General features: G+C 51.6%; 1 protein-coding gene across 3 annotated transcripts; it reads left to right on the top strand.

The window, feature by feature from the left end:
* The first annotated feature begins 5,513 nt into the window (after positions 1-5,513).
* Positions 5,514-15,044, top strand: LOC109247411 (transcription factor CP2-like protein 1). 3 transcript variants are annotated; one of them, XM_053892843.1, is made up of 15 exons: positions 5,514-5,656; positions 6,573-6,724; positions 6,860-6,933; positions 7,699-7,804; positions 7,913-8,019; positions 10,292-10,444; positions 10,670-10,780; positions 11,270-11,367; positions 11,585-11,639; positions 11,916-12,009; positions 12,406-12,496; positions 12,951-13,033; positions 13,688-13,833; positions 13,975-14,026; positions 14,637-15,044. In XM_053892843.1, the coding sequence occupies exons 1-15, from the start codon at positions 5,574-5,576 to the stop codon at positions 14,672-14,674; spliced, it is 1,443 nt and encodes a 480-aa protein (XP_053748818.1). In that variant the 5' UTR covers positions 5,514-5,573; the 3' UTR covers positions 14,675-15,044. The 3 variants fall into 3 exon arrangements, 2 of the variants coding, with proteins under 2 accessions (XP_053748818.1, XP_019271544.2); XM_019415999.2 differs by lacking the exon at positions 5,514-5,656 and having other exon boundaries at positions 5,765-6,724; XR_002071726.2 differs by lacking the exons at positions 5,514-5,656; positions 13,975-14,026; positions 14,637-15,044 and having other exon boundaries at positions 5,765-6,724; positions 12,406-12,592; positions 13,688-13,703.

Genomic DNA, 15,044 nt, shown 5'->3' with positions numbered 1-15,044 from the left:
GAGCAAGGGGGTGGAACTCAGTGGACTGATAGAGGGGGTGCTGTTAGGGGTTAGAATTTTGGAGGGATGAACACTCAAGGGCCCCCAAATTCTTAAGGAGGATCTTTTGCTGGAGAGTGGCCCTGGGCATGGACTGGGGTGGGTGGTTACCGAGACCTGGTGGAAAAGAGGGAGGATGAAGTCTGGAAGCAGCTGGATCCAGGTGTTAGAGGTGAGGGCGATTCCTGCTGACTATGCTGGAGAAGCATGAGGGGGACAATGCCAAGGAAAAGTTGAAGCAGGGACAGTGGCATCTGCTTTTAACTCCTCCCTTGGGGTCCGGCTGCTTAGCTCATCCTAGGGAGAGGCATTCCTACTGGGAGAGGCTGGAGACTGCACAGAAAGCAACACTGGGTGTCCTTCAGGGAGGGGCGTCTAGGTGGCGCCTTTGAGGGTCTACATTTGATACATCTAAATCATGAGGTCCTACTAGATGCCTCCAGTGGCTCTGGGCACCAGGGGCGCCTGATCCTTGCACCCAAGGCCTTCTTGTACATCCTGACCCAGAGAGCACCATAATGCAAAAGTTTCTCTGAGCTGACTTGGGGTACAGAGCCGCAAGCTGAGCTGATAGAGGCCATGAAGCGGACCCGAAGGCAGAAGGCCCAGGGTATTCCAGCAGAGGGAACAGCCTGGGCAAAGGCAGAGAGGGGTGGAACAGAACAGCCTGTCATGGACACAGCAGGTAAGCAATGGGAAGAGGTGAGAAGGAAAGGCAGATGAAAGTAGACGGACGGCCCTGAGTGCTGAGCCTGGAAGCTGGGTCTTCCACCAAAAGTAGCTTCTCAACCTCGCTCACTGGAGCCCCGCTGAGCAATCCAGCAGTGCCCTGGAGGCATGGGGGTGGGGGAAGGAGAGGAGGCAAAGCGGTTTGGTCAGAACTTGAAAGGAATTTAGATACATGGCTCTATATTAAATGTTTCTGCAAACCTTGCATTTGACTCCAAGAATATTCATATTGGTTTTCCTGCCAGAAAAACTGATTTGAAGCACTAACCATTACGTGCCATTGGTGCCCTGGAAGATGGACCGAGGGGTTTCCATAGCCCAGCTTGAGAATGGCGCTGAGAGCAGCGGAGGCTGGAGGCCATGGGGGTTCTCTGCTGAGCAGTGGTGGAGTCATTTCTATGTCTTAGGGAGAACGCTCCGGCTCCCAAATGCAGCAACATGGAAACAGGGAGCTGGAGTAGTGAGCTTTTGGGGTCTTCTGGCCAAAAGCTTCACTATGGGGATGGACAGGACGCATTCCTGTGTCTTGGCCTGGGTGGATGACAGGTGTGCAGGACAGTGAGGTGACTCAAGTTCCAGCCCATTCCTTCCTAGCTCATAGACTTGGACAACTTGCATGCCTGTGTCTCCTAGTGTGTAAGTGGGAATCGTCATACCTCATGGGCGGTTGTGGTGGGTAGTGGGGCGGGTCCCCTCCCCCTGGATCATACAAACCTAAAACTGCTTGCCTTGCCTGCAATGCCTTTCCTCCCTGCTACAGCTCATCCCAAAGGAATTCCCAAGTCAAACAGGACCCCTATCATAGGCAAACTGTCCGAGACCACAAATCCTGCTTCCTGCCCCTCCCACTGCATCATTAGCACACACACCCCTCTATTAAAACCACAGCAGCCCAGCTACTGTCATTCATATTATTCATCCTCAGGGCTCACAGCCCAGGAGCGGAATGGAAAATATTTTGTCCCCATCTTGCATCTGGAAAGCCAGAGCTCAGAAAAGCCCCAGGTCTCTGACATCACTGGAATCAGACCCAGGAACCTGGGTCTGATACTTCTTTGGGAGTTGTTGAATGAATGAATGAATGAATGAATGAATAAGGAACACTTCCCCCATCAGCCCTTTTCCCTTGGGGGAGTGGTAGACCTCATTCCTTAGCTCTCTAGGTTGGAATGTTGCCTGGAGATTAATTTTAAAATTCTGTAACATATTTATCAGGCAGAGTGGGGGCATATACAGTGATTAAGAGCAGGGACTGTGACCCAGATGGCCTAGGTTCAAACCTGGCTCTATCTTCTCTTAGCTGTGTGACTTGACCTAGCTACTTAACCTCTCTGAGCCTCAGTATCTCCATCTGTATAATGGGGGGAAGGTGATAATAGAATAATAGAAAAAAACAGCGTCAACATTAGACGATAGATCGGTTGAAAAGCACTCTAGTTGTATGAGCACGGAAGAACTATTTATTAAATAAACAGACCCTCTTCACTTACAAATGCTTCATATGATGTGGGATACATACCCGGGATATATGGAGAAAGATACATCTACATTTAGTAAGGACTTAATTATTATCTCATTCAGTTTGTACTCTAGCCCTATGGGGCAGAGGCTCTCATCATCCCCTTTTCATAATTACAGAATGAGACTCACTCAGAAAGGTTGCTAATTGCCCAAAGCCGTCTATGCTTGAACTCAGAGTCGATCTCGAGATACAAACTCTTAACCCCAACGCTGGTGCACCTCTCTTAGTCCCTACCCTCAAGGGGCTTCCACTCTGATGGGAAAACAGACATTGGACAAAGTACACAAAAGAATGAACAGCTGTGAAGGATTTGATGAAGGGCGGACACAGGACATGGAGAACATAAGCACCAACTGGCTGGGCTGCAAGAAAGCTAAGAAGCAGGCAGTATGTTTGAAGTGGGAACAGAGAGTACTTTTCCAAGGGGAGACTTTCTGGGTGGTTCAGAGGGACTAAGGACAAAGGATTGGGTGCTTAGAGCCATACCTGTGTGCTAACTCTAGGGGGCGCTGTTTGGTGCAGAGCAGCGCACCCAAAGGAGGCAGAGACTGGTTGGGAGGTGGGGCCATCTCCTGGGGTGGGGCATTTGTGTGCACAGGCACGCAGACCACACAGGGATTGCCATATTCCTTTTTTAAAATCCTTTTGCCAGCAACTCAGGACCCAGAACTTTTGACCACCAATATGGGGGGTGGGGGGGGCAGGGGACGCCTGAGCCCTGGATAGGGCAGGATTCCACCCACCTAGGTACCCTGCCCGAGGTCCCACACACCCTAGTGTGAGGGAGGGAGAGAGAGATAGAGCCTCTTACCTTGTAGGCACTCGATAATATTTTGTTGAATGAATGAATGAATAAGGAACACTTCTCCCAGCCCCTCTTTCTTTGAGGGAGGGGTGGACCTCATTCTCCAATTCTCTAGGTTGGAATGTTGCCTGGGGATAGAAAACAAAACAGAACAAAACATTTTGGTCAGAGGAGAAGGACACTGAATTGTTATTTTTCAGCAATTTTTACAGATAAAAAGTTGCTGCCTTGGTTTAGGGAACCCAAGGGGTATTATTAGGATTGGGTTAGGCCATGGCCTAGAAAATGACAGAGTATTTGGGGTGGGGGTGGGGGGAATCAATTAAAAAAAATCTCACCCAAAAATTGCCCCTGAAATTATCTGTATGTGGGGAAGTTTCGGGGCCAGTTATGTCTGTACCTCCCAGGACTGGGCTTTGGTGGGGACCCTGAGGGTGGCAGATACGACCACCCCAATGGGGGTTCATGAGGATTAAACCCTGGAATAACATTCAGCTGCGTAGAATTTCTTTCAGTCCTCACTACCACACTGAATGGGAGGGAGCACTTGTCCCTATTTTACGAAGGAGGAAAGGGGGTTTAGGAAGGTAAAGTACCTACAGTGCCCTGGGCAGGGCCTGAGACTCTTCTGAGAGTAGGACCAGAAGTTTCTCAAGGCCTCTCTGGGCCTGAGGATGGACTATTCAGACCCCGTGCTGTGATTGCTGAGGGGGCACAGGGAGAGTGGGGTGGGCGCTGTGACTGGCCAGGCTCCATCGTCCCCAAGCCCAGCTCTTTTCCTTAGAGGGAGAGCCAAGGAAAACCAGGAACAGGCCCAACACCATCTGGATGGGGACAGAGTACAGAGACGCTGAGATGGGTGGAAGCAGTAGCCAAGAGAGCTGGGGAGAGGCAGCCTCAGGGGGGAAGGGGAAGGATACAGACAGCTTTGGAGGTGGAAGCTGAGTGGTAGGGAACTGGGTTCTGGGATTGGAGTCCCACTCCCCTTACCAGCTCCTCACGGTGTCCTGGAAAGGGGCCTACACCAGCCTCTACCTTCTCTACCTCCGCCCCGATAACAAGCCTCCACCCACCTGCTCATGTCCTCTGCCCTCCCCTCACCATCACTCCTGCACCCTGATCTGCTCAGGCCAGGGCCAAGCCCTACTGGGTCCGCTCCCATCCCCCTTCCCCTGGCCTTCCTGGAAACCTGCTCTGTCCAGCCTTGGAGGGTTTCCTGGGGGCCTTCTGGCCTTGAACTCGACTTTGGGCAATGGGTACGTTCTCAAAGTCTTGGCGAACTTGTCATGGGGATCTTGGGGACTCAGGCTTCTTTGGTCTCTACTGGCAGGAATGTCCCCCCCGCCCCTTTTCCTCTCCACTTCCATTTTTGTCTGGTTTCATGGGAGGAGAAAGCATATATGGAGGTGCCCTGCCTGGTGTTGGAGGGGGTACTCTTTGGTTTTCTCTCTCTCTCAGGTAGGCCCCCCAGAATCACAAAACCTGGATAGCTAGGGTCACATGAGGTCAGACCACATCTTTAGAGGGTTGTCTCTGCTCTTTGCAAAGCCCTCATCTGTTTATACCAAACACAGTAGTGGGGGGTGGGCCCAGGGACCTGTGTACAGTGACAACAGGGACTGAGTGTGGGGAAGGAAACTGTCCCCCAGGCAGACCTTATTTGTCTATAAACACAGTCCACCCCATGCCCCTGGGGCAGAGGGGGGGCAAAGCCACCAGCCTGACTGGGACTCCTCTCCTTCTACTGCCCTGGGAGGGGGCCCAGACACACACCCCTGCCTCCCCACATATGGGCTCTCCCTTCTAACACCACTGAGTTGTTTCCACAGCAAGCTGGACTATGTTCTGTAAACTGCAGTCCCCTAGTCAGGCAGCCCCCAGCGAAAGGACAGGTGTCTTGCCATCACTGCACCTGTGTGTGTGTGTGTGTGTGTGTGTGTGTGTGTGTGTTAGGGGGCAAGTGGGGGAGAAGGGGGAGGCCGATGGGGATAAAGCCCTTTTGTAGGTCCATGCAATGCTCTGTATCTGCTTCTTCTGTCCCCTCCAGTGGTCAGGCTCCTCTCACAGGGTCATGTGAGGGGTCCAGGCCCACGAGTCTCCAGGATTCTACATGTTTTACGGATCTAGGACCAATCTTGAAGCCCGAGGGTGCCCCTCGGTGCCCCCGAGACTCTTGGGGAACAGTGGGGAGTGGATGTCCATCCCTGAGACTTTGTTTTGCTGCACCACCATATCCCCTTTGAGTTAATGATTGGTGGGGAGCCCTGGGCACACCGTTTCTTGATTCCCCCCAGCTTGGGCTGCCTGAAAGGTCCCATGTTTCCTAGAGCCCTGGGTGCTCAGCCAATAAGAGGCTCCCAGCCTTGCCCCACCCTTTTGTGGGTTTGCTTGTGTGTATAAAGGTGGATAGTCCAGTGGGTCCAGCCCAGCCCAGTGCCGAAGTCTCTGTCACACAGCTGGCTCTGCTCCCTTTCCAAGATGCTATTTTGGCACAACCAGCCAGAGCACCTGTGGCCCAGCCCTGGGGAACTGTACCCCGGGCCTCCAAGTGGCTTACTCAGGTAAGGGCCTGAACCCCTCCCCACAGATTCCAAGGAAGGGCCTGGTCTGAGTTGCAATGGGCAGGTAGGGCCATCTGTTTGAAGACAAGGGGGGTGGGCTTCCTGTTCTTGGGCTCCTTTGGGGGTGGAGAAGTGGATCCTGGGACACCTGGTGTTTAGTGGATCCTAGGACATCTCAAAACACCCTGACCACCCACCCTCTCGGGGCACTTTTGTTGGGCATTCACTTGGTATCAGACAAGCCCTGAGACTGCAAACAAATAAGTGATGGCAGATTTTTTTTTTTTTTTTTTTTTTAACATCAGAGTGCGAGCAGGGCAAGAGCAGAGAGAGAGAAAGAGAGAGAGGGAATCCCAAGCAGGTCCTGCCAGGACAAAGCCTGACTCGGGGCTTAATCCCATGAGCTTCGAGATCATGACCTGAGCTGAAATCAAGAGCCTGATGCTTAGCCGACTGAGCCACGCAGGCGCCCCGAGGGCAGATTTTTGTAGATGTTTGGTAGTATCTGAAATGTGCACCTTAGGAGCGCCTGGGTGGCTCAGTCGGTTGAGCGTCCGACTTCGGCTCAGGTCATGATCTCGCACTCTGTGAGTTCGAACCCCGCGTCGGGCTCTGTGCTGACAGCTCAGAGCCTGGAGCCTGTTTCGGATTCTGTGTCTCCCTCTCTCTCTGACCTCCCCCATTCATGCTGTCTCTCCCTGTCTCAAAAATAAATAAACGTTAAAAAAAAAAAATTGAAATGTGCACCTTAAAGGAGATTTCCCAGGAGCCAGAGGAGTTGAATGGGGGACTCTCAGGCCCTGGCTGCTGCTGGGGTGCCTTGGCTCTCTGGAGGATATGGCAGGCAGAGTCAAAGCCCCATAGGGGAAGGGATGGACAAGGCGGAAAGCCGGAGGTGCTCTCCTCCCCCTGGCAGGGAGTCCCTGCCCTTGCCCTACCTGAAGCAGGAAGAGCTGCACAACATCCCCAGCTCGGAGCCTCCCTGCCCCGCCTTCCAGTATGTGCTCTGTGCAGCCACCTCGCCGGCAGTGAAGCAGCAGGAGGAGACCCTCACCTACCTGAACCAGGGTATGCTGGGCCTGGGGAAGGAGAGGGCTTAGTGGGGGAGCAAGCTCTGGAGGCCGAGCCCAGTGTGGGATGGGAATGGCAGGCACCATCTCTGCCCGCAGAGTGGGGCTCGCACATCCCCTTGATCTCTCCCAGGCCAGTCCTATGAGGTGCAGATGCTCTGCAACCCCAAGCTGGGTGATACTACCCAGTGGGCCCGGCTGTTGAAGGTAGGTGCATTCCCCTCCAGAACTGGCAAGGGTTGGGTATGACTGTCCATCTGGGCAGGAAGCCAGTGTCATCACAGTGATGTCACTGTCAAGCAGAACCTCTCAAGTCCACCTTTTAATTTTACCTTCACAGCAGCACATTGGTGGGCAGGAGTTGTTGAGGAAGGAGGCACAGAGAGGTTAAGTATTTTCTCAAGGACACAAAGTAGCAGATCCGGGATTGAGAAATACATTTACATAGCATTATTCACATGCATGAGTCCTTCTGTCCAAAAAAAAAAAAAAAAAAAAAAAAAAGTATATATTTAGCCCCAATTCATTGCCAGAAACTGTTCTATGAGCTAGAGATTCAACAGTAAAGAGGCAGATGTAGTTCCCTTCCTCAGGGGGCTTGCATTCTACTGAGACAGGCATGTTAATTACACAAATTATATGCAATTACACATTCATTTCCCAATTGCAAATTGAAAAGTGCTGCAAGAAAAGAAACAGAGTGACTAAGAGTGGGAAGGGAGTAACTCACCCATTTCACAGATAAGGAAACTGAGGCTCAGGGTCTCTAGGTTACTCCCCCAGTCTCACAGCTTGAGAGTGGCAGTTGGGCATCTGGACACAGACCTGGCGATCTCAGTGCTTGTGGGCCCTGAGGCTGGGAAGCAAGGTGGGGGCGAGGGTGGGATGGTTGGCCTACGCCCGCTGTGGGAACTGGTTCCCGAATGCCCAAGCACCCTCTGACTCGTGAGCCCTGCCTTCCTGTGCTCACAGAGTGTGGTGCGTGTGGTTTTCCATGACCGGCGCCTGCAGTACACGGAGCAGCAACAGCTGGATGGGTGGAGGTGGAGCCGGCCAGGGGACCGCATCCTGGACATCGGTGAATGGGGAGGGACGGGGGAGCCTTCAGGGCCGCTTTCCGGCTTGGAAGTCTTTGTGGATGGGGACGGCTGAGGCTTGCTCCTTGCTCGCCATCCTGTGCCTGCAGATGTGCCACTGTCCGTGGGGGTGATAGAGCCCCAAGTGCTGCCCTCACAGCTCAACACGGTGGAATTTCATTGGGACCCGACCAAGAGGACCTCCCTCTTCCTGCAGGTGAGTCTGGAGGTCAGACGGGAGTGGCAGCAGCTCAGGTGGGAAAGGAAGGTGAGTTTGGGGGTGAAGGGACACGAATAGACCACTTCCGGAAAGCACCTGGAGGATACAATATGGCTGAATGTTTATTGACTCTCACCACAGGGAAACACTTGTTAAAGCTGAACGCAATGGAAGAAGCTACAGAACTCAGGATAGAATTTAGCTTCATAAAAAGTCATTGGTCTGCAATACATAGGGAAAATTAAAAGGAGACATTAAGTGGGAAAAACAGTTGCCATAAATTACATATAATGTGTTGGAGCCTCAATATATAAAAAGTTCTCATATATCAACAAGAAAACATAGATGAAAGTTCAACAGAAAAACGGGCAAAGGGTACAAGCAGACAATTTATACAAGGATACAAATTGCCAATAAATGTAGACAGTGCAACCTCAAAAAATGCTAATTAGGGACACCTGGGTGGGTCAGTCAGTTAAGCATCTGACTGTTGATTTCGGCTCAGGTCATGATCTCATCATTTCTAGGATGGAGCCCCATGTTGGGCTCTGTGCTGGCAGCACAGAGCCTGCTTGGGATTCTCTCTCTCCACATCTCTCTGCCCCTCTCCCACTCACGTGTGCACGCATGCTCTCTCTCTCAAAATAAATAAACTTTAAAAAATTATATAAAAAAGAAAATTCTAATTAAAATGTGTGTGCATACACACACACACACACACACACACACACACACACATATATGACTGGCAAAGACTTAATTAGTGCACTCATTCTGTGGGTAGAGTGGCACTTGGGCAAAATTTATTAAATTTTATGTTTTATGTTTCTACTCTTTTACCCAGTCGTTCCATTTCAAAAAGTTATCCTGTAGCAGCGTTCAATAAGTACACAAAGATATATTGACCAGCTCTTCATAGAACCACTCTTTCTCATATTAAAAGATTTTAATTGCCCATGGGAAGATAATTGCTTTTTTTTGGAAGAGGATTGATTTTTACATAAGTTTTAGGGAAGACTTACAATGGAAATTATGTAGCCAGTAAAATGATGTCTAATAACAAGAGAAACTGCTTTCCTAGAAGGAAAGAGACAGAAGACAAACTTGTATTTAAAGTTTGAATTCCATTTTACAAAAATAAAAACATGTATGTGTATACACAAGTTATATTTCTTTTTTCCTTTTTCTTGCCCAGAGAAGACAGAGGAAGAAACAATCCTTGAATGTTAACAGTCTGTCTCGGGGGGGTGGGGGGGGGCTGTATTCTTCTTTACCCGGCTTCAGCATTCTCTATATTTCCTTGAATAGATTTCCCTTTATAATCTAACAATATTGTCAAAAGTCACCCGTATGTCACTTTTTTGAGTGCTCGCTATGGTCTAAGCACCTGGACTGGGAAGTCAGGCAGATGTGGCACAATTTCACTTCCAACACTCCCTCATGTGACCTTGCTCAGGTCACATGATCTCTGGGAGCCTTCGTTTCCCTACCTGTGAAGTTGGACCCTTTAACTGTTCTTTGCAGGATTGTGGGAGGGCTATAGTGGGCAGTGGGGGTGAACAGAGGGGAAGACCCCACTTGCCCTTGGAATCCTGGGACCAGGCAGAACACAGAGGCTGCAGGCTGCGTGCGGTGGAAGCCAGGAAGGCTTCCTGGAGTGGGCTGTTAGATTTAGCAAATAAAATACAGGACGCTCAGTTAAACTTGAATTTCGGATAAAGAACTTTTTAGTAGAAGAATGTCCCATGAAATATTTGGGACATATTTACGCTAAAAAAAATTTACCTGTTGTTCATCTGAAATTCAAATTTAACTGGGCATCTGTATTTTAACTGGCAACTCTACCCTGGAATGGGACCTGTTGGCTTATATGTGAGCGGGCAGAGCTTTCCAGGTAGAAGATTCTAAGAAGAACCATGCAAGTGTGTTGGGCGTCATGATTAGGCTGGCTAGGTGGGGCAGTGTGTTCATTGATGGGTGAGAGAGAGCAGCCATGAAGAAAGGCTTGACTTGATTCTTTAAGGTGCTCCAACATGAGGGTGAGGAGCTTTGCTTCTCAACCCATAACCATGGGGAGCTACTGAAGGATTTTGAACAAGGGAAAGAAACTAATAAAGTTATGCTGTCAGAAACAAACTCTGGTTGGGGATGGCAAGTTGCTGTGGTAAGAGGCTGACAGGTGACAGGCAGGTAACAAGTGTTAGGTGAGCTTTCTTGAACTGGGTGGGACTTGTGATCACCCTGCTTTCTCTTTGCTTCTTTGCCTCAGGTTCACTGCATCAGCACCGAGTTCACTCCTCGGAAAAAAGGTGGAGAGAAAGGTGTCCCCTTCCGCCTCCAGATTGACACTTTCAGGCCCAGTGACAAGGAGCTGCCGCCTGAGCACCTGCACTCAGCTGGCTGCCTCATCAAGGTGTTCAAGGTACAGGCAGTTCCTGCCCCCTCTCTCTCAGGACCGTCACCCTGCCTGGCTGGCTGTGTGGATGCCAGTCCTGCTTTGCTGCGTCCCCTCAGCCCGCAGTTCCCTTCTCTGTACAACAGAGGGATGGGGCTTGATCTCTTTCTTAGAGCCCCATCCGCAAACGGGAAGTGGGCGGGTAAAGGGGTGGGGGGGCTGCTCTGCGCTTCCCTTGTCACTCTCCTGTAGCCCAAAGGAGCTGACCGGAAGCTGAAAACAGACCGAGAGAAGATTGAGAAACAGCCCCTGCACGAGAGAGACAAGTATCAGGCTGCCAGTGAGACTACGGTCTTCCTGGAGGTGTGTGCCTTGGTGGTGGGGGCAGGAGCGCGGGTTTAGAGGAAGGATCCTCATTGGACACATGGGGAAATTGAGGCCCGAGGGCTGTGGCTGCTCCAGGATCATCACATCCCCCAGTGATTCCACCCGTTACCTGCAAGGACACACTGCACCATCTGTTGTTCAAGACCCAGGCGCTTAACTTCTTCCAGGCTGCTTCTCCTGCACCCACCATCGCCCCACCCCGCTTCTGCCCCCCTCTGCCCAGAGCACTTCCCTTCCTGCTGCTGCTCCTGGAAGCCTCCCCCAGCTTCCCCAGCCAGACCTGCAGGCTGGTTTACGCTCTTGCTTTGAGCGGAATTTGGTCTACTTGTCAGGGACTCCTAGAGCAGGGACCAAGTCTGGCCCCAGGCAGGCCCCTTGTCAGCTCTCAATCGGCGAGAGGTGAGGGAACAGCCACCAATGCCCTCGGAATGTCTGGGCTGAACCTTGCTGCTTGTTTGCCCACAGTGTTCACCGTGGCCAGATCCCAGTGCAGGGCCCCACCCGCCTCTCAGCCCTCTTGCCCTCACCTCTCCCCACGCCTGCAAGCTCCTGTCCACGGAGAGGTGAGGCGGGATGGGCGCCTCTCAGCCCTTTGGGGCCAGCGTGAAGAGAAGGGCTCCTCAGCCTGGGCATCCGGGGAGGGGCAGGACTGAGGGCGCAGCTGAGGGCAAGAGGCTCAGCTCTGTGCCCTTTGGGTAACACCAGCAAGCTCTGCACGCCAGGGAAGGGTGGGTGGGGCTGGAGACCGGCTGCACTGCTGTCTCTCTGCTCCCCCCACAGGCTCTGCTCCTCCCCACCGTTCGCCTTGGACACTTTGGGGGGCAGCCCCGCTGAGGTGCGTCTTCGTTTTCCAGTCCCCCAACCTCTATCTCAAACCCTTCTCAGGGCTTTATCGCACTCTCCAGAATAGGGTGGCTCTGCCCCCTGGTGGACAGAGGTTGTATGGCCACAGATGGCAAAACTTCCCCATAGGACTGGGCACTTGCCACTCACAGGATGAGCCTAGGCTCTCAGACTTGGGGCCCCCAAGGGCAAGGGCTGTTTCTCCTACCCCTTGCTCTCAAGTCCATGGGTCCATGGTGGTACCTGGACTGCCCTCTTTATGCCTCAGGATCTGAGCCCTGGAGCCTCCATCCTAGAGACACAGCAGTGGTTGCACCGGCACCGGTTCTCCAGCTACTGCCGGATGCTGGCCAACTTCACTGGTGAGGCTGGCATCTGGCAGGGACCGTACCTGTGGGGGGACTGAGGGCAGAACACTCAGGCAGGAAGCCTGCCTATGGTCCTGGCTTGCTGTGTGTTCTTCAGCTAACTTTTAGTTGGGACTAAGAGTTGCCAGGCACTATGCCTGCTAGGCTTTCTTCTCATGTATTATCCCGTATAATTTATATACTACCCATAAGGAGAGGGCTCGGAGAGGTTAAACAACTTGCCCAAAGACACACAGCTAACAAGCAAGTGGCAAAACGGGGATTTGAATCCAAGTTTGACCCCCATGTCTGGACATAATAGGGTTATTTGTAGACTAATGTTGGACTGTGTCCCTTGCCATCCTCGATCCTGGGACTCCTCCCCAAATCTGGCCCTGTCTGATTCTGCAGGCACTGATCTGCTGAAGCTTACCCGCCGGGACCTTATCCAGATATGTGGGGCTGCCGATGGGATCCGCCTTTTCAATACTCTTAGAGCCAGGTGCTGGGCACGGCCAACCAGGATCTCTTTCCCTCTGTAGTGGCATTTACCAAGTTCAGCTTGTGGTTGTGTCTCATGGAATGTTCAAGCTGGAAGGTACCTTAAAGACCACTTAGTCCCACACACTCACAGAGGAAGAAACTCAGGCCCAAGGACAGTGACCTACCTCTGTGACCTACCAGTCACAGAGCCAGACTGGCAGGGATGGGCTAAAGTTAGGCTCTTAGGATCTCCTTTTTCTGTAGCCATCCCATTTGCATCACTCAGTTTCTGAGGACAGAGATGGATTTTTCTCATTTTCTCTCCTCTCAGGGTTCAGCATTCATTAAATGCTTAAGAAACGCTTGGTGATCTCCCTCCCTGGAGACCTGAGAGGAGGCGGGGGTCCCTCCCAGGGAGGGGGCTGTTACTTTAGGTATGAAGTGCTGATACGTACACTGTTTTCTTGGCCCAGGCCCATCCGTCACCGGCTGACTTTATATGTGGCTCAGGAGGCCTCTAGGCAAGAGAATGAGGTTCCTAAGAACCCTGACTCAGGTGAGTTCTGGCTTCTCTCTAGAAGGCAAGAAATTCAGGTGTGGCTGCATGAAACCTCTTCTGGCCTGGGGAGAGGGTGATGCTTCATCATTCCTGGGACCCAAGATGCCCTCCTTGGCATTCCCATCTTCCATGACCAGATTAGTTCTCTCCTTCCACGGTGTCTCCTGGGTTTATTTTTCCATGTTCTAATCCCCAACCCCATCTGATTTTGTCATTGTTAGTATGTGGGATTAGAAGATTATAATCTTGTTGTTGTGTTTGGGTTTCATTCATATGTAGGTGTCCCTCCCCCTTAGAGAGACACACACAGAGAGTGCCAGCAGGGTAGGGGTATAGGAGACACAGAATCCGAAGCAGGCTCTAGGCTGAGCTGTCAGCAGAGCCTGATTCGGAGCTGGAACCCACGAACCATGAGATCATGACCTGAGCCAAAGTCAGACGCTCAACCGACTAAGCCACCCAGATGCCCCCCCTCCTTTTTATAGTGAGGGCTCCCCTTAGTCTGAGGCTTTCCCAAAGCTGAGAAATAAGCGGATTTATAAGCCTTTTTCTTTCCTTCTTTATGCCTTCCTGCCCCCACCCCCCTCCCCATGAGACTGTCACTACCTCAGACCCCAACTGATCCCTGCCCTGTGCTGCCCACACCCCCAGGCTTTTATCAAGAGATCTCTCTAGATGAACTCAGTGTTGTGGAGCTGAAGGGGAAACTGGCTGAGCTCTTGGCCCTCCCAGCCAATCAGATCCACCGCCTTTTCCACCAGGGCCCTGGGGGCATCCTCATTCTCCTTGGTGACCAGGTAAAGTAGCTTGTGGTTTTCCGCCAGGCCCAAGGGCCTTGATCACTCTTCCACCTCAGGTCCAGTTTCCCTGTCCCTACCCTGGCTTATTCTGTTTGGCTCTAAGAACAGAACTGTCATAGTGACCCTTCTCCCTTGTAGGTGGTTCAGAATCTTAAGGATGAATCATACTTTGTGGCTGTGGTGAAAAAAGGTAGGAGTTTTAGGAGGAGAAGAGTGTGTCTGACAGGCTCTAGAAAGGGTAAGATTGTGTTTATATTGTTTCCTAAATTAGATTAAAAGATTCCTTGAAGGTGCATGTAAGCTGGGGATGGGGTATGGTGTGTGCTGTGTCCCAATCAACTGGTAAGCATCTGAATGCCACCTTTGTTTGTGTCAAAGAGACAGATTCATGTAGCTACAAGACAGCTGTTTACTGCTCAGGAAAAAATGGTACTGGATAAATGCATTTTCACAAGGGAAAAAATGTCCCAGTTTCTTTGTCAGGGAATTTATTAAAGGGGAAGGCAAGGCCCCTCCCTCTTCTGCCCCGCCCCCCCACCCCCACCCCATCTTATAAGGCAGAAGGTGCTTGCCGGACATCACCCGGTGCAGAGCACCTCTGACCAGCTGGCTTCTGGTTATTCAGATGCCTGCCCTCTATCCCTCCTACACTACAGAGGGAGGGAAGCTTGCTCAAGAGGTAGATTCCAGTTGGGGCAGGAAGAACACTTGGGTGTGACAGATAACTGCAGGCTGCTTGGTTTTGGAGAAGTGGTGGTTGGCTTGCCTCATTCCAGAGGTGCCCTTTTCGCTGCTTTCAGTGCAGAATCCAGATGGCTACTACCTGGTGCTGACCTAGGCCCAGGGACATCCCAATGCAAGAGTTGGAGACTGATGCCAGCCTGGTTCTCTGGAGCCCTGTGTTCACCAGAGGTCTCGTTCAAATCTTCAGCTGCTTCACCAGGCTCCAGGTGAAGCATCGTGTACAGCTAGACAGGAGGTGAGCAGCACCCAGGCTCACATCTCTTCCTGCTCAGCAGCAGTTGTTGGAACCTGGGCACAGCCTCCCAAGCTCAGCTCAGCTGGCCAAGCCTGTGAGGCATGTAACTTGCCAATAAGGCGCTTTTGCCCCAAGCAGAGCTGCCTGAACACAGGTACATCGATCCATGCTTATTTAAAATTGTATTCACCATTTCCTTTTCTTAAAATTAAAAGTTAATTTAAAGGTA

The sequence above is a fragment of the Panthera pardus genome, unplaced genomic scaffold (assembly GCF_024362965.1).
Source record: "Panthera pardus isolate Hobbes unplaced genomic scaffold, ASM2436296v1 HiC_scaffold_3, whole genome shotgun sequence".
In the NCBI taxonomy this organism is placed as follows: Eukaryota; Metazoa; Chordata; class Mammalia; order Carnivora; family Felidae; genus Panthera; species Panthera pardus.
The sequence above is the reverse complement of the archived record's forward strand: the minus strand, read 5'-3'. Positions and strand labels throughout refer to the sequence as shown.